This window comes from Martes martes (assembly GCF_963455335.1).
Source record: "Martes martes genome assembly, chromosome: 12".
NCBI classification, from domain to species: Eukaryota; Metazoa; Chordata; class Mammalia; order Carnivora; family Mustelidae; genus Martes; species Martes martes.
This window is the reverse complement of record NC_137900.1, coordinates 24,949,193-24,969,081: the sequence shown is the minus strand read 5'-3', so window position 1 is coordinate 24,969,081 and position 19,889 is coordinate 24,949,193. Positions and strand designations below refer to the sequence as shown.

General features: G+C 42.2%; 1 protein-coding gene across 1 annotated transcript in view; it reads left to right on the top strand.

Moving 5' to 3' along the window:
• Window positions 1-2,007: 2,007 nt before the first annotated feature.
• Window positions 2,008-19,889, top strand: part of RASEF (RAS and EF-hand domain containing) — a gene marked incomplete at its 5' end in the record, with an annotated part of 71,293 nt that continues 53,411 nt past the window's right edge. Inside the window, 2 exon segments of the mRNA XM_080820150.1 lie at window positions 2,008-2,328; window positions 2,332-2,429. Coding sequence (XP_080676276.1) covers window positions 2,008-2,328; window positions 2,332-2,429 — 419 coding nt within the window.

Here is a 19,889-nt window from a genome sequence, read left to right as displayed (position 1 = left end):
GAAAAGATGTGTACACAAGACATTTGCAAGGATCTGTATTTCTTGATGACTTTTCAGTCAAGGGACTCAGTGAAAGGGCAAAGCAGGTCAAAAAATACAAGAATTTAGAAACTGAGGGCAATGGTCAAAGTGAATTCAGGAATGAAGTTGGAGGAGCAGTCTTCAAGAAAGCACTTCTGTCTAAGCAGTTAAAAATATTAACTCATCTATTTTGAAAACTACAGATATTTAGTAATTACTAACAGTATAATGATAATAATACTTGAAAGGTTGAGTTTAACAAGTCTATTTCTAAAGCTTTAAGGGCATCATTTAGCTAGCCACTTCTTCGCTTATACGGAAAAATCAATCTTTAGAATAAACAGGAAGGCACATAAACTCAATAACAATTTATATTGCAATAATGATAAAATTCATTTTGATGTGTTAGCTGTCCACTTGAATGGAACTATATTCACTTAGCAATTAGACTGCTAAGATCAGGGCCTCTAATGGAATGCCTCTCATAATTTACCAGTTAAATTTATAGATGATAATTATCAGTGGTATTTATGGCTTGATAGATGCTGAGCATTGACTCTGTTTATTGTACTATTCAAGAATTAACAGTTCCTCAGATAGTTAGCACTTAGTCTTATGTTTAGGAACAGCAGCCCGGAGGGATGTCTGTCAAATCCCCTACTTTATTTTAATCATAATAAAAAAAAACACAGTAATAAGCAATGAAGAAAATCCAGAATGAGATAAAAATGGAAATACGGAGTCATAACAAAAAAAATGGCTGTACATAAAAGACAGTGTAAAGCGTGGAGGGAATGTATAATGTAAATACAGTAAAAATCACCCAAATGCATTTTCACAGGCTATTAGAATCACTGGAGGGAACATTCCCATAAGTCACATGACAGAGTGAGGAGGGTCTCTTGCAAACAGGGTCAGATTGAAAAAAAGAAAGATCAAAATGATCGAATTTTTAAAATCTTGTACCCATTAAGCAGTCAGTATTAAAGAAACAATAGCACTGCTGAAATAAGTGTTTAAAATCAAAGGGTAACATGCACTTGGACATAAGATTTCCCTAAGATTTATCTAAAAATTTTTAAAAAATCACCCTAGTTTATAACTGTCGCTGCCTGCCAAAGGATTTTGATTACTAATTCTTTCTCAGGTTGTGGAGACAAGGACCGAGAAAAATTATTCGGATGCGGGGATCAGGAAGATCTATGTGATTTCTGATGTGTATTGACCAGTTGGAACTTAATGTTGGGAGGACATGGATTAAGGAAAGCCAGTAAAATCAGAAAATGGGGTGTTCTGGTAAATCTCGTAGATAAGTTTGCAAGAAAGCTTGTATATGCAGACGTTTACCAATGTTCCGGAATAACAAGAGACTGAAATACACATAATGTTAACCAATTTGGAGTCCTACCCCTATCTTCCTTTCCTCTTTTTGTCCAGGTAGCTTTGCACACTCCTGCTAGCTCTTGGCTTTAACTGAGCAACCAGTGTTTTACTCCAAAGACCTTGGCAAACGCTACCGCTGCAGCCCCGGTTCGGGCCGGGTATCCCAAGTCCAAGAGGCCCCAAACCCGTCTTGGCCGGCTGGAGCCTGGCGCAGAAGGGACAGCGGGCTACTGAGGCGTGGGAGCCCGAGCCACGCGTCCCTCCTACCTGGCTGGGCGGAGCGGGGCCCGAGCGGAAAGTGTGAGGGCCGCCCCGCGGGGAGCTCAATCTCGGGCGGCCGCTGCTGCGCTGTACGCGGAGTCCCGCTCCCGGGCGGGAAAGGGCCGCGCGCGGGACAGCGTTGGAGGCCCCTCCTCCGGCCCGCGCAGGCGCCCCGCCGCGCGCGGACATACCTGCAAGCGGCCGAACCAGCCTGAGGAGGCCTACTCAACGCGGCTCCCAGCGGCAGCAGGTGGCCCCGGAATAACCCCTGTCACCGCTGTCCCAGCGGGCCTCACGCCCCGTCGCGCCCCGGAGCCGTCTGGGCTACCCTCGCCGGGCGGGATGGAGGCGGACGGGGACCGGGAGGAGCTGGCCCACCTGCACTCGCTCTTCGCTGCCTGCGAGGCGAACCGCTCGGGGCGCCTGGAGCGGGAGGAGTTCGGCGCGCTATGCGCGGAGCTGCGCATGCGGCCGGCCGACGCCGAGGCCGTGTTCCAGCGGCTAGACGCTGACCGCGACGGCGCCATCACCTTCCAGGAGTTCGCGCGCGGCTTCCGTGGGTTCTGCCGCGGGGGGCGGCACCGAGGCTGGGCTCCACGGGAGACCGCGTCCGCCTCAGCTCAGGCGGGACCCGACCCCGAGGACAGCCAAGAGGACGAGGACTAAGGGGACGCGCTGGCAGCCCCCTGGGGTCGGGCGAGCGCTGGCCAGGCTTGGCAGGACTTCCAGGCGCGACTTGGAGACCAGGCCAAACTCATTCCCAGGTGCGTGTGTGGGTTGGAGGGCGGGAGGTGAGGATGGTGTTACCTGCCCTCACCTGTGCGCTGGCGTCTCCCTTTTAACCCGCAGGGTGAGCAGACCAACGCGACTCAGCTCTTCATTCTGAGTTGCTTTTCTCTGTCCAACTATTCTGAGGGGAGATCCCCCTAAAGTTGAAGAAAGGGAGTGCGTTCAGAGTCAGGGTTTGGGGAGAAAGTTTCGCCTGCTCACTTCTGAGCCTTGCAAAAGTCACTTTATTAATTACTGGGGCCGCAGTGAAATCCGCAGCATCAAGAGTTTGTTCCCAGAGTTTAGGAGCGCCCGCCGGATCTCATCGCACCTTCTAGCAAGGGCCCCTGGCTGCACCCCAGAGCTGTGAGCTGCGGATTGTCAAACTGGCGTCCCTGATATGTAGTAGTTTTTGTATTTGTTGTTTTCCTACAACATAGAAGACGAAACATGTTGGGCATTTGTGTTGTTGGACTTACCTACTCATTGATACCTACCATGTATTAGGCATTTTACAGAATTCGTTCATTTAATTTTTGCAACAACCCCGGGATGTGGATTTTCTCATTTCTAATTGGAGAAATTTAGACCCAGAAATATAGGCCCGTAAGACTTTAAGGAACTTGACTGATTAATGAAAGAGCAGGGATTTGATTCCATATGTTGTTGAACTGAAAAACTCTGTTTTATACAATGGAATAAAATGAGAAAGTTATATAATAAATTCTCTATGGCTCTGACAGAAATGATATCAAGTTACTAACTTAATTCTCGGGGGAAAGGAAATGCCTGCAGGGCCAGGCGTGGAAAGATGCTTAGGTTTTATTCAAGAGTAATTTGCCTCTGTGCTTTCCTTCCTGTCATGGTGTGTCTTGAACTGCTATATTCACTTCTTCCTCAGACACTCTAAACATGTTAATGCTGTAAAATGTATTCCTGCTGTTTGGATTATGGATGAAAGGCAGCTTGCATATCTTAGACATAAAACTCAGAAAACCAAATAGCCCTGGGAGGATCAGTGGTCTTACTCACCCATTCACAACTTGGACCTGCTGGCTTGGGAGTCCCACTTCCTCCTCCTCCCACCTCCTACCTCAGTTGTGGAACACAATTGTGGCAGAGCAGTCCTGGTCTTGAGTGCAGATTCATGAGGGGCTAGAGCAAGGCACAAATCCAGGATCTTGAGTGAGGTTGATTCCGTGTGTATCGATTTGGAGGCTTTGTGCTGGTCTAAAGGGATAATGCATCACCTTGCTGCTAATAGATTACAGTGAATAAGCTGTCTCCAGGCCAGTGAAAATCTGTCAGTCCGCAAAAGTCTGCATATCTTTCAGACAGGTTGTTACAATCCTAATGAGCCCTGGCAACAATTAAAAATATTATGATCTAGCTGAGCGTTTGGGCCTTAAAAAGTGACCTACTCCGCCGAATGACACTTAAAGTTGTTGCTCAGCAACTGAAAAGTAATTCAGTTCTTATTGAATTCAATTTATTCAACTGAGTAAGTTGAATAATCTTTTTTAACTCTTTTAGGCAGTGCTAGCTTGCATATGCTGTGAAGCTGGTAAATTTTTGGGTGTGTCCTTAGCACCAAAGTGCAGTGATTCAAATCACCGTGTTATTTAGGGTTCCCTGGAGAAACAGAAACAATAAAGACTCTGTGTGTGTGTGTGTGTGTGTGTGTGTGTGTGTGTGTCAGAGAGAGAAAAAAAATTTTTTAAGGAGTTGGCTCATTGATTGTGGAGGCAGGCGAGTCCCAGCTCTGCAGGGGGGTAGACCAGGAGGCTGGAGACCAGGGAAGAGTCAGTGTGGCCCTGGAGTGTGATGGCAGTCTGCTGGCAGAATGCCTTCTTCCTTGGGGAGGTCAGTCTTTATCTTACTGTCTTCAGTTAATGGGGTGAGTCGTGCCCACATTATGGAGGGTAATGTACTTTACGTAGAGTCTACTGATTTAAATGCTACTCTGATTTACAAAATACCTTCACAGCAATATCTAGACATGTATGACGAATACTTGAGTACAGTAGCCTCACCAGGTCGACACGTAAGATGAACCACAGCCACTAAGAAACTTTTTCAGATATTCTAAGTTTTTGAGATTACTTGTGTCTTGGGAATCAGTTTTGAAAAGATCAAAGAGCATTTTTAAATGCTTCTAGGGTGTACAATATGTACCAAAAACCTTTCAGTTATTTAGCAGAATCTAGAAATATCCCTGTACATCTCTTGTACCTCCTTCCAAATGCTGAAACACTCCAAAACAACATACCACATTTCTGTGGCAACTTTAAAGTTACTATCATTTTTCTGTCGGCCAAGAAAAGGCTTGCCCTCCATGTATTTATGGCTCTGAGATGGGCCCTGGAGAAATGAGCTTATTTTTCTTTTCTTTCTTTTTTAAAAAGATTCATTCATCCATTTCAGAGAGAGTGGGAGAGAGTGTATGCACGATCGAGGGGAGGGACAGAGGGAGGTGAGGGTGAGAAGTAGACTCTGTGCTGTGTGGGGAGCCTGATGTGGGGCTCAATCCCAAGATTCTGAGATCCTGACCTGAGCTGAAACTAAGAGTCAGACACTTTACCACCTGAGCCACGCAGCTACCCCCAGATGGGCTTATTTTTCAAGTTCATCTCTACCCCTCCATCCTTACCCTGCAGTCCCACTCTTTACCTCAGTATCTCTAAGTCTGAACTGAGCAGCTGACAGAAGAGGCATTTTGGATTGAAGCAGCCTTTGCCCTGTGGCAAGCTATGCCAGCATTGCACACTGCAGCCTTTGCCTGAGCAAACCATTGCTTGCTTGCTCACTTCTTTCTTCCTTCTCCCTCATCCCCACCCTCCTTCCTGAAAATGCTGTGGGAAAGACATTATGCCAAGAAGTCCAAAGGCTGAAGTTTTAATGAGAAACAGTAGGAAATTCTTTAGAGTAGGGACACATTCTTTCTTTACCATTTCCAACCACTGGTTTTGGTTCCTGAGTTGGTAGTTGCTACCAAGGATGGAATTTGAGAGGCTTAGGGCAGCCCGGATGTGTTCCACCAGATAGAGGTCTTAAAATTCAGCCATAAGAAAGCCAGTGGTTCCACACTCATATTCTTAGAATGAGGCATTTTTTAGTTCATCAGCAGACACTGCTTTTAAATCCCATCTTTTCTCAGGCATTGCTGTTCAAGGGCCTCAGACTGCAGCATTGGTAGCACCTGGTAGTGGTTCTAGAACTGCAGACTCCGAGGCCCCGTCATAAACCTGTGGAAGGACCTGTATTTTAACAAGATCCTTGGTGATTTGTGCATGTATTTAAGTCTGCCAGAGAAATGAGAAGTGACGGTATGGGACATGGCCACGTTGGGTTGGGAGTTCAGTATGAAAAGATAGAAAAGATCCAGAAAGAGCATGTTAAAGACGTAGAAGGTAGCAAAGGTGAACTTCATGTACTCCAAAATTCTGCCTTGGGTTGCCTCTGGTTATCTGAAATCTGAGTTGTGAAGCATTCATGACTGAATTTACCCTGAAGATAAGTAACTGATAGTTCACCAAGGATATGGGTGTATTTTGTGAATGTATTCTTCAAAGACAGATAGGCATACAGCACAGTGCACACAGCTTACCTGCACACACCTTGCTGAATCTTCCCCGACAGAACACTCCCATAATCAGCATCCAGATCAAGAAACAGAACATTTTACCACATCTGCAGAAGCCCTCAGTGCTCCCTTCCAATCCCTGTTGCCCTCACCACCAGGTTAGTCATTATCCTTTGCCTGTTGTTGTTACTGTTTTTACTTACACAGAGGGGCTCAAACAGTGTATTTACCCTCCTGTCCCCAACCATATGTTCATGAGCTTGGAGTTGTACATCTGTCATTTCCATTGCTGTAGTGTATCCCTCTGTGTGAAGATAAGACAGTTGACCCGTTTCACTACTAATGGTCATTTGGGAAATTTCTGCATTGTGGCTATTACTCCTATAATGAGCAGCCTGTCACATGTCTTTTGGTAAACGTATGGACACATACAATGCATTGCCTTTAATAATTTCAAAATAATTTTGAGATTCCCTTGCTAACTCACGGTCATAATCGTGAAGCTTTCATCTTGGGCTGTAGTATAGCGATACCCCATGTTTGCAAAGATGGTTATTCAGCTTGGGTTTTTGGGTTCCTGTATACATTTTCTGTTCTTTCTGTAAGGCTGCTAAGTTTTATTCATTATTGTCAGTTCTTCTTTCCTGGGTACCTTGTCTGCCAAAGATACACAAAGCACATGATCCCATATTTTAGAATAGTGTTTTCAAACCCCTACAGGGTTATTCCTGTACCTACAGGTTATTCCTATAATGAGCAGGGGTGTCTCAGAGGCTGCTTTTCATTCTTTCTTGCTTTTCAGCCTTCTTTTGGATTCTTCTTGGTGCCAGATCTCCGAATTTTAGGTGGCTGGGGTACTGCTGCCATTTTGAAATCATTGTCTTTTTTTTTTTTTTCAGTCTTAATAATTTTTATTCCTGTGTTAGCCCCTTTTCCCCTCTGCTCATTTTGAAAGTTCCTCAAAGTAGACATGATAGTTCTAAATTATCTTTGTAGAAATTATGCCACTTAGATAAGCACGAACATTCAATTATATTATTATGAATACATGTGAGAAGGAGGTGTCTAGCCAAGAGTGGGCATGGGCTTATGCTTGGATGAACCCACGGGAGTCTGGCAAGGTTGTGAGCTTGCACCTGTCTCATTGGCCCCCAGCCCAACAGATGGTCAATGAAATTATTTGTAATGCTTTTTTTATGAGTCTTAAGGAAATGCTACAAAAACTATTCATGGAAGTAAACAGATACTACAGCTTTGTGGGTTCTCCTTGTCCACTCAAATGAATTATTATAATAACCCTCTTACAGCTCCTTCTTTAGTATTTGGATTGAAAGCAGCCATTCAACATTTCTTTCCATTTTGTCTCTGGGTTTTGGACCAGTTGCACTGCCCAGAGGGGATGTTATCCACACAGATGAGAGCGGAGGTCAGTTCATGCCACAGGGAACCAGAACGGCAAACTAGGGGGGAATAAAGGCTTGGGATGAAAAATATAAACTGAGATAAATGTAAATGCACAGTGCATTGAAATTCCTTTTTTTTTCTTTTTCTTTTTTTTAATATGATGAAGGGGTGAGTTAAGTTGATGACTCAATTAAGAGACCAGTTTTCCTTTTCTCAGCTCTCAGGAGGTGTTGAGGTCAGATTCCTTCAGGAGATAGTGTTTGCATATCTGAAGGTAGTTGGCTCTTTTAGTGGGCTGCAGCTCTGGGAACTCAAAAGTGGATTAGTTTTCAGGGCAACTGTTCCTGGTATAAAGTGAGGAAGTCAGGTTTTAATAGGATTTCTGGCTACCTTCTTTTTTTCTTTTTTTAAAAGATTTTGTTTATTTATTTGACAGACAGAGATCACAAGTAGGCAGAGAGGCAGGCAGAGAATGAGGAGGAAGCAGGCTCCCTGCTGAGCAGAGAGCCCAGTGCTGGGCTGGATTCCATGGCTACCTTCTTTTTTTAAATTACATTCCAGAAAATCACGCTTCGGTTGTTGAGAAAATCAAATGAAAAAGTAATTAAACTTTCCTGCTGGGTGCTGGGGAAGCAATGAAGTGGACAGTTGATGAGCAATAAAGTGTAGCTCAGGAAGTTTCTCCCTTGTGGAAAATATGCCCCAGGTGCCACTGAATGGAGACCAGAGATCTCTCAGAAGGTCTTAACTGTTGAAGTGTCAAATTAATGATGTCAACAATATTTTACTTTCAAGCGTTCTAGAAAACTTGTAAGGAAATCTCTATAGCTAATTTGACTTTAGTTTGGTCTTTTTGATCCAGCACTGCGTAAAATAGAGACTGGAAAGCCATTATCGATTTATTTTTATGTTTGACGGTTAGGTAGGAAGGGAGATAGGTAAAAATCAATGATTCTTTAAAAAAAGTAGATTAAAAAGTTCTTTGATACGCTTTTTGTGCAGGAACTCAACAAACACTACCATGTGTACAAATAGTTTTAATTTAAGTTAGTTCGAGGATGTGTGGAAAAACTCTCTCGTTTAATTACATGATTTTTCAGAGCAAACTCTTGTAACCCTCAAGAGAGGTTTTTAAGAAGGCCAGAGCAGGCTGGTATGATCTACAATAGTATCATCCATACTCCAGCGTAAGGTCAAGATTCAGCTGTTAAAGAAAATGTGACTATAGCTTAGGCACCAAACAGTTATCTTTCCATGATATCTATAATAATTTAGCATTAAATGCCGACCAATCAATAATTAGTAGTAGATTTTTTCAATACCTATTATATACAAATTCAAAAAAAATAGGTTTGCTGCAGAGTGAAGAGGTAGGTTGCACTTATATCCCAGAATAGGCTAATTTTAGTAGAGAAAAATGTGCTCTTTAGTGGTACTCATGATATTAAGAAGTCTTTCGGAGATTTTTTAAAAAGACAGGCAAATCCTTATCTTTTATAGAGGATGCTTGTGGGTTGTCTGCATAACACAATATTTTAAATCTGTGTTGACCTACATAAAATCCTGTAATTTAATTTGTGCTTTGAGGATTCACATGTATATCATAATGTTTAGAAACTTAAACGTACATATTACTCTGTTACAAATGCATCCTTCTTTATTATTGAGGAAATATATTCAGGATTCACAACATTAGTTCAACCATTCAGCTGGAGTTCCGATTTCAGCAACCTCAGTGAACACTCTGGCTGGTAGAGTTCAGATGTGCTTTCTGGAATGCCCTGCTTTCTCAGTGTTTAGAAGGGGATTGGCCCCTCTCAGCTTGGCTGTCAGATTTCCCACAGTTAGTCTTGTCCCCGACCCTGACCAACAAAGTTCGTCTGCTCCGTCCTCACTACAGCCTTCCTTGGTCAGCCTCAGATCCAGCATAGAGCTCCACCCTCTCTGGTTATGCTCCCACTGAGTCCTCCTTCTCCAGGCTCTGTTCTCCTTCATTTATGCAGGATCCTGTGGGGTCAGATCTCTAGTGCTGCAAGGGATATGGAGGCTGATAGGTAACTGGGAAGGTAAGCATCCGCAGAACACTCAGTACACAGAGCTTCAGATTTGGTGTGGCAGGAGATCTGAAGAGGAAGATTTCTTCTGGTTGGAACAGTCAGGGCAGGCTTCATGGAGGAGGCAGCTTTGGGGAGAGCCTTGACTGATGTGTAGGGTTTGGTTTCTGGACAGGAACTACAAAAGGCTGTGATTTTGATTAGAGGCCAGTGTTGAACTGTAATTCATCCAGGAGGGGGTGAAGGTGTTTCCCATGACATATTTGATCTGAACAGTGTCTCCTTTTTTGAAAATTTATGTATTACTTGTTGGGCACTGTGCAAACTATTGGGGGACGGTGAGCACCTAAGAGTGCTTAGAATATGAGGAGGTTGAAGGAAATGATATAGGAAGTAGAGTGGTTATAAAATTGATCCCCCAAACCAGAATTTTCTTACAAATAAAATGAGAGGAATTAATGTACTTAAAATTATGTAACCTTATTGGAATATTGTTTTATTGTCTGACAAATTATGTTTTTATTTTATGTGTGATCCTCTGACATAGTTCTATCAAAAACATTAAAAAAAGTTATTTCTAAAATGCATACACATTTTATATACATTAAGGCAAAGAAAATGTTGCGACCAGTTATTGAAGATTTAAAAAATTGTGTAAGTGGACCAGTTACTTTTAGAAAATACTTAAGTACTTTAATCAGTTTCTTATCTTGTACTTTCCTGAGGAATATGTCTTTTTTTTTTCATTGTGGTCTTTTATGCTTTTTCTGCCCTATCAGATTGCTTGTAATGTTCTTTAGAAGACTTTGATTATTAAATTTGAAATTATTGACATTGAGCAATTGACTCTTCTCTGCAGGTCATCATGTTTTTAATGGAGAAAACATTCCCTGTCCAAGTGCTGACATACAATCATAGAGAAAACTGTGCAACAAGCTTAGAGCAAATTCTTATAAATGGAGGATATTCTCAACTTAGTTTTGGTATTGAGAAGTGTTGATTCTTACGTATGTGAATGAATATTTCTGCCCTTGATGGTCACAAGCTCTGTGTTTTCTGCCTCCCTTTGCAGAGCTTTCTTTGACAAACACTTTGACAGATTTCTTTCTTAAGTTTTGCAAGATAAGACTTGTAGGATAAGTTTGTTTCCATTTATGACTCTTATGAATGTTTTCCCATATTGAGATGCTTCAAAGTTGTAGGCCTTTTCAATTTCATTTCATTTTGATTCAGAGCATAAATGTAATCAAATAAAAATAGGAAGTTGAGATATTCCAAATCATAATTATGGAATTTTGGGATTGAATTTGTGCAACATTTGAGCTCTCAATCTCATCTGTTTAGTTCATCAGTGCCTTCCTGTTTTCAGGCGTATTTTTCAATTAATTCCAATCTGTTAACAGTTTCAAAAGCTGAAGACAGTTTTTATAAATTTGATAAAAGTTTTCCAACAGATTTTGAGCAAAATGTAATGCCAACTTAGGGGGCAGGTTTACAGCAAACATAGGACGATTTGCTAAGTAGTTCTTCAAAGGTTCAAATGTTTCCAAAACCTGAATGTGATAAGCCACAGAGAAAAAGTAATCTCGACAAAAATGTTTAGATGCTGTAATTATATGTGTGAATATATTTGAAATTCTGATAGCAACAGCTTCTCTTTCAGTTGGTAGAATATCAAAGCCTGTCTGGATGCCATCAAATGCACCAGCACCATTTCCACATGTATTTCTACTTCACAAATGGCTTAATTTAGTAAAAATTATGATAATTTTTAACCACAGTGCTTTACTTTTATATTTCACGAAATTTATAGTAACATTTGTAGTAAGTTCGGAAGTTTTATCTTCCACAGAATGAATTTCTAAAAGCTTTACTGGGACGCCATGAAGTGGATGGAAAAAACGAAATCAAACCATTATTGAAATTAACTCAACTGATTTTCTTTTTGAGGCATTGATCAGAATGATAACAAACTGGCCTCACTTACCTCTGCAAAGTTCTTTTTTGGCTAATGGAGGCACGTAAGCACCTGTCACTTCATCATGTGTATTTGTACAAGGAAACTTGGAAGTGAAAATGCACAGAACCAATACAGAAGCATCGTCTTTTGATTGAAGGGAAAGGTCCTACTTTATATGCTCTCATTCTGCAGCTGCATGAGTGACCTCGTAGACCCTGAACAGTTTTCCTAAAAGACAGATGCTGATGCTTTTTCAGGAAATTTGTTGTCTTCTGGTTTTGGTGGTTAATGGTATCATTCTGGTCCACCATGGTGGAGGCTAAATGTTGATAAACTTAAAAAAAATTATTTTGTTTGGAATATTTTTAGATTTACAGAAAAACTGTGAAGACATCACAGAGTTCCCCTATTACGTGTACCCACTTTCCCCCATGATTAACATCTTGTATTGGTGCTGTACACTTGTCACAATCAGTGAACTGATATTGGTACTTTAGTATTAATTTAAGTCCATAGTTTATTAATATTTCCTCAGTTTTCCCCCTAATGTCCTTTTTGCACTCTAGCATCCTGTCCAGGATACCACATTCCATTCAGGTGTCATGTGTCCTCGGGCTCCCCTCAGCAGTGACCGCTGACAAACATTTTGAGCAAGTTACACGTTTATCACCATCATTCTTGTAGAGAGGAAATTTGGTTCTTAACTTTTTTATTTAGCGTGCACCTTTGTTGTTCCTTGTCATGGTTGCCAGAAGGGTTTATTGCAAAATAGTAAAGCATTACCATTCAACAAAATAACTAGTTGTACTAACCTGGTTAAATTCCAGTAGCAGGAGCATTCCAGATACTTCTTATTGCTGTGTGGGAGGACCCTCCGACTTCTGTTTTCTGTACCCTGTGCCTCTGATTTCCTTAGTTCCCACTGATTTGGCCAAACAGCCACCTGGCAAAGAGTAGCACAATGGACTGGTCACCCAGGCGGCCAGCAGGGCAGCCGTCCCCAGGCTTTCTCCCACACACTCTGAGACCTGCGGACTTATCAGTCTCCAGCTTCTCTTATCCAAGTCTAACTTGTTTTATCAGTGAATATTCTATTCCTGGCTCCTGAAAGGAAGAGCCTTGTTATGCTGTATCTGAAAAGGGTCAGGAAAGGAGAGATGGGTTTATCACTGGTTGTCTTCCCATTTAGCCACTTGTTCATGAGAAGTTTCGCCACCGCAAGCGTGTGTCACACACTCCCGGGTAAAAGCTGGAGGTAAAAGGTGCAAATCCACCAGCTTCCCTTGGCTTATTGTAATGCAGCTGTTAATAACTTTAATGCATAGTTAGTGAGGAGTTCAACAACAGTTAATAGCTACGTACTCTAAATGTAGCTTTTTCATGAACATTTATCCAGAATTTTCCTTTTTTTTTTTTTTTAAAGTCAAAGTGGACAGAATATAGGACAACAGTATAAGATTGTCCTGGGTAAACCCAGGAAGGAGACAGATGTCACCTAAAGAAAAATTTTGTGCAGGAACTGAAGTGGCACTTTATTTTCTTCCCAACTCCTATCTTTCTTACCAAAACAGAAATTTTCTGTGTAAATACACCAACTTGCCCTAACATTACTAGATTATGCCTACATTAAACTTGACTCCAGGTAAACTGATAGAAGAGAAATACCGGGAGAATGAATGTGCATTGTCAGTACTCTTAAGTAAAGAGGTACCTATTCTCCCATGTGTGTGTACACATACAGAGCACACTGACAGTGTGGTGTCCATAAATAAATATAAATTGACGTGCACGTAGGGGCAGGATGTGACCAAAGCCCTGTTTCCTTGTATGTAGAAGGCTAGGCCTGCACTGCCCCATCCTCGTTACTGTGCTCAGGGCCTTCCTTATGTTAACAAACTATAACAAGGATCCAAGGAGGGCCCATTGGGCCCTCGGCCTGTTTGTGTAAATAATGTTTGATTGGAGCACAGTTAAGCTTATTCATTTGTGTGTTGTCTGTGTTTGTTTTCATGCTACAGTGGCAGTGTTGAGTATTTGCAACAGAAATTGTAAATATTTTCTGACTGGTGCTTTACCGAAAACTTTTACTGACCCCTTCTTTTGGAGTACTTGGACCCAATTCCCATATGTGGGTATGACCCCCATCCCCCCAAAAAAAGCAGTCCTTGGACACCAGCAATGTGTTCGAGAATTCAGCTCAATTCTGACACTGTCTACTTGGAGATAGCATCAGATTCCACTACCCCATCCCCCAGTTCAGACACCAGTCACAAGCCCCAGGCGGTTATGTGTGCTTCCGACTGATGGGAGGTTCCAATAATCTCCTCCTTAAGTTCAGTTAATTCACTAGAGAGGCTTACAGAACTCAGGGAGACATCTACTTACATTTGCCACTTTATTAAAGGGTAAGACCGAGTATGGACCAATAGCCATATGAAGAGATACACAGAATGAGGTCCTGACCAGAGGAGTTTCTGTCCTCGTGGAGTCTGGGGCCTGGCTCAGCAGCACATGAAGTGTTCTGGTTTCCCAACTATGGAAGCTCTCCCAAAAGGACCAAAAAGATATTCTCCTGGGTTTTATATGGAGGGTTCATTATGTAGTCATGATAAGCTAAGTTGTTGGCCATTGGCTGATTCAACCTCCAGCCTCTCTTCTCTCCATGAAGGTCAGGGTATGGAGTAGGAGACTGAAAGTTTTAACCTTTAATCACACGGTTGGTCCTCCTGGCAACTATCCACCTCTTTGGGGGGGGGGGTCTAAAAATCACCTTCATTAATAAAGAGAGTCCCGTTTCACCCTTATGGCTTTGAAAGTTTTTAGGAATTGTGGATGAAGACAAAATATGTCTAAGAAATGCATTTTGGGTCATCTGAATGACCAAATATATATGTCTTATAAATCATGCTATCATACCCTTGGACTGTGAGCTTTGAGCACTGACCTCAGCCATGACCCAATTTTCATTTCTCAGTTTTCCCTGCACTGGCTCCCATAAGACAACATTTCTGTCCATGAAGTTTCCACACCATGCTGCTTTCTCCCTTTTGGCTCTTTCCCCAAAACACAACCCACAGATACACAGGAGATAAATACCTACTTCTTTCTAACTCATTAGGGCAGAGGAGTCAAGAGCATTGACAGATCGTGATGATGGCCAACATTTATCAGTTCCCTACAATGTGCCTGGATTGTGTTTGTTTCGGTCTGGGTGAATTACGTTATGTGGAAGCTTCCATCACTTTCCTCACTTTATGTCTGAGGAAACTGAATGAAGCGCAGGAGGCTAAGTGTTTTGCCCTGGTTCGCAAAGCCAGGATGTGAGGAGGAAGCATTTGGTCTAGCCAGGCCATTACACTTCCCCCAGGCATTATTCACTCATGACTGAAGCAGCCCTCAGCGGTGCGCAGCGTGCCCTCCCCAAACCTTCAGCACCGTGCCGCTTGCTGTTTCTGTCTTCCTCCCTCCATTGGCGAACCCCCAGTAACTAAATGTCAGTGATTTCAAATAGGAAGCAATTTGCAATTTGAAACGTTTCTAGACTTTGAATCATCTCCCAGGGAGCTTCCATTTTAAAATCTTGGCAGGAATGCTACCCATCTAAGTACTTCGGGAAGTACAATACGTCTCAAGGCCATGGGAATCCCGAAAGAATTTTACCTGTGGGAGATGTATTTGGGCAGGGGGCCTGGGTGTGGCACTGGTGGTTGAACACCTGGGCTGGACCATCTTCTGAGCAGCAGCAAAGCAGAGCCAAGGAAGGCCCGGGCCGCTGGACTGGCTTGTCTCTCTGTGGGATGGTGGAACCAAGCTGAAGAGACCATTGTTTTCTCTAGAAGGGGAGTCAGATAATCACTTTGTGACTGAGTTAATGACAAGCGAGAGATTTTGTGAGACCACAGGCCAGAATCACTTCAAGTTAGAGGCGGCTGGCGTCAGGCTGATGGTGGGCAGAGAGGCACACACAGCACACCATGTCTGGAGGGAAAGACATGAACTTCACAAAGAGAGCTACTGCCGCCCTGTTCTAGGCGCAGAGCTAGATTTAGTTGTTGGCATTTATTTTCCAGTTAGTTGGGGTTTGTTCTGAAAGTATGTGTACCATGTAATAAAAGTATGTTTTGAAGTCAGTAACTTTTATCTAACTTGTGTGGGAGTAAAAGGATAAGCCTTTCCACTTACTGACAAATGACCATATGGTTGGCTCAGGGCATCTAGAAAGATCAGCTGGTGTCACCTGAGTAGGAATATACCCCTTTTTCTTACCACAAAAGAGAAATAACGGTCAGATTAAAAAAAAAAAGATTTATTTTTTTAGAGTGGTTTTAGGTTTGTAGAAGAATTAAGAGGAAGGTACAGAGATTTCCCATATCCCCTCTGCCCCCACACCTTCACAGCCTCCCCCATCATCAGCAAACCTGTATCAGAATCATATATTTGTTACAATTGATAAACCTACATTTACACATTATAACCATCCAAATTCCTTATTTTACGTTAGGGTTCACTCATGTACATTATATGGGTTTAGGCAAAGGTACAGTGATACATACCCATTATCATATTATCTTACAGAGTATTTTCATTGCCCTAAAAATCCTCTGTGTTTCACCTATTCATCCTATCCCTTCCCCTCCAATCCCTGGTAACCTCTGATCTCTTACTGTCCCCAAGTTTTGCATTTTCCAGAATGTCATAGAGTTGGAATTATGTAGTATGTAATCTTTTCAGATTGGTTTCCTTTGCATAGTAATATGCATTTAAAGTTCCTCTATATCTTCTCATGGCTTGGTGGCTCATTTTTCAGGTGTTGGTTAATATTTCCTCATCTGGATGTACCATACTTTACCCACTCACTCCACTGAAGAACATCTTGGTTGCTGCCCAGTTTTGGCAGTTATGACCGAAGTGGCTGTACCTGTTCATATACAAGTTTTTGTGCTGACATAAGTTTTCAACTCCCTTGGATAAACACCAAGAAGCACTGATTGCTGGACTATGTGGTTAAGAGCGAGTTTGGTCTCTTAAGAAATTGTCACGGTGTCCTCCCAAGTGACTACCATTTTGCATTCCCGACAGCAATGAAGGAGAGTTCCTGTTGCTCCACATCCTCACCAGCATTTGATGTTGTCATGTTCTGGAATTTGGCCATTATAATAGGTATGTGGTGCTATCTCATTGTTTTAATTTTCATTTCCCTGATGCCATATAATGTGGAGCATTTTTTCATGTGCTTGTCATCTGTATATCTTCTTTGGTGAAGTGTTCATTAAGGTCTTTGACCCATTTTTTAAATCAGGTTGTTTGTTATTGTTGAGTTTTAAGGATTTTGGGGGGGTATATTTTAGATGACAGTTGTGTCTTTTACAGATGTTTCCTACAGTCTGTGGCTTATCCTCTCATTTTCTTGCCATTGTCTTTCAAAGAGCAGTTTTTAAGTTTAGTGAAGTCTAGCTTATCAATTCTTTTTCTCATGATTATGCTTTTGGTGTTGTATCTAAGAACTTGTCACCATACCCGTGGTCATCTAGGTTTTCTCCTTATATTCTAGAAGTTTTATAGTTTTGCATTTTATGTTTAGGTCTGTGATCCATTTTGACTTCATTTTGGTGAATGATTTAATGTTTGTGTCTATATTTGTTCTTTTTCAAGAGGAAGCCCAGTTGTTCTAGCACCACTTGTTGAAAAGACTATCTTTGCTCCTGTATTACGTTTGCTCCTTTGTCAAATATCTGTCGACTGTATTCAGGCAGGTTTCTTTATGGGCTCTCTATTCTGTTCAGGTGATCTGTTGGTATGATCAGATTCTAATTGTCTATAATTTTACATATTCTGTAACAAAGAAAAGTCGAAGTTCATGAAAACTTCTGAAGTTGTACATTTCTGGATTCAGTGACACTGGACTTAGATTTAGTTTTATCCCCCACAGACTTGTTGCAAAATCCTGTGCTTATTTTTCTGCTTTAGCCAAAAGTTTATGAAGATGGGAGTAGTTAAGATGCAGACTTGATCAAGTCATTGCTTCCATATAACACTTCCAGTGGCCTCCCACCCTCTCAATAACTGTCTCCTCCCATGTCTTTGCTGTGCCTTCTGGCTCCTGCTGACTTCTCACCCCATGTCCACGTCTGATGCTGTTGCTGCCTCCCCTGCTGCTGGCTGTCCAGCCCCACCGGCTTCTTCTGGTTACAGGAGCGGCTGCCTTATCCGTGCCCCCCCCCCCAATCCTGCCCCCTCAGCCTGTGGTTTTTGGTGCCCGGGATTGGCCACCACCCCCTCACCCCTTTCCCACTGGCTGCCTAATTGACATCTACTCATCCCTTAGGCTATCCCCCAAGTGCTGGTCATGGTCCCCTGCCTATACTGCCAGGATATCTTGTACTTAATTTTCATGGTGGGTCTAATGGGGGAAAGGAACCCAGTCTGTTTCTTAACATTTTACTTCCAGGATCTAGCATCCATGCCTTAGGTGGCATGGATGTTTTAATTTCCTGCACTCAGATGGTGGGGTCATAATGTTAGTTTTCTTATGCCGGACGCTGGTGTAGGATGATGCAGACCTTGGTGCTTTATACTGTTTGCTTTTGTTCGTAGAAAACTGTCTTGAGTTTTAGATCTAATTGACTTATGTTTGAATGACTACGTTAGCCCCCTATTTTAATGCTTAATGCAGCGAGACTCGGGATCTAAGAGACAGTTTTCCTAACGATCTTACTGGGTCACCGTGTTCCTTAGTGTGCAGTGGCGTTATCTGTGCTTGACTATTGCCCAGAGGTGTCCGTAGAGCTGAGGTGTTCAGGCATTCTCAGTACACTACTCTGGTGTATACACGTCGACGTAGAGATATCTGTATATGGTAAGTGTCAATCCTGTGAAAATATGTCACCCTTTTATAATTCGTACACATCTTAAGTGGACCTGTTTTTCTTCTAAGTTCATGTAATAGCCTTTTCAGTCTCAGTGGGAATATTTGTGACTTAAAATGCTTATTTCCCCCGGACCATTGTAAAATTCTAAGTTGTGAATTGTTCATCGGTAATTACCCACCCCCACTGTCTTCTTGTCTTTTCTTTTTTTTTTTTTTTAACAAATTGTCTTGTAATTTATCAATTGAGATGCATAGGCTCAGATTTTTTTAATTTAAATTTTTTATTTAAATGCAGTTAATTAACACATAATGTATTGTTGTTTCAGAGGTACAGGCCTATGATTCATCAGTCTTATATAACACCCAGTGCTCATTACATCACATGTCCTCCTTAATGTCCATCACCCTGTTACCCCAGCCCTCCGTCCCCTCCCCTCCAGCAACCCTCAGTTTGTTTTCTGTGATTAAGAGTTTCTTATGGTTTTTCTCCCTCTCTGGTTTTATCTTTTATTTTTTCTTCTCTTCCCCTATGACCCTGTTTTTTTTCTTAAATTCCACATAGGAGTGAGATCATATGATAATTATCTTTCTCTGATTGACTTATTTCACTTAGCACAATACCCTCTAGTCCCATCCACGTTGTTGCAAATGGAAAGATTTCTTTCTTTCTTTTTTTTGATGACTGCGTAATATTATAGGCCCAGGTTTTAAACATCTAAATCTAATTGGTAATTCAGGGTGTGTTTTTCTCTGATCTGTATTTCTCTGATGTCTTTCTCTGCCTTTCATTCACTCTCTTCCTTCAGACATAAATTAGATTATGTTTAGTATTAGAGACTTTCTTGGCACAGAAGGGTAGACAATGTGTATTGTCTTGATCGACTAAAACCTATGGCTTGACCCTTAATTTTTACCTAGTGTTTGTCAAATGCACCTGTAAACCGCTCTGGGTGGTATTTGTAACAAAATGTAACCACGTGAGATGAGGCCCCAGACTCAATGGATCAAAAGCACTTTGGTCCTTGTCACCACAAGGCACCCTTCTCAGTCCTCCCATGTGCCACCTGGGGTCAGGCCAGAAGGAAACAGAGCTGTGTGCGGCATTGTGCGTTCTCTGCTTGCTTAACATTTGACGTGGGGAGCAGGGACACTGGGGGAGGCCGTGCCTGCGGCACTCTTAGGAGCACAACAAAGATTGTCTTGGCACCAAGTCTGTTGAGCGGAAGGACCCACATGTGTTTAGCTGCTTGGGCAAGGCATAGCATTTAAAGCTCACAGAGAGGGACCAGGTATCATCTCTTGCTGCAGCAAGGTGGTTTTTTAAAATTTTTGTTTTGTTTTCTCCATCAGATATCAGAATAACCAAGTGTGTTCTGTTGGCTGTTTCTTGGCATAATCCACATGGTTCTCTAGTTTCACGGAAACAGACCAAATGAAATACACAGATATATGGGGGCTGGAGGGTGTGGGAGGGCACCTTATTGTCTGCAATAGTGCTTTCCAACCAAATAGCTGTAGGTAAACCAAATTTTATAAGATTACCTGATTTTAATCCTCATCATGCCGTCATTCTTTAAAGGAGACCCT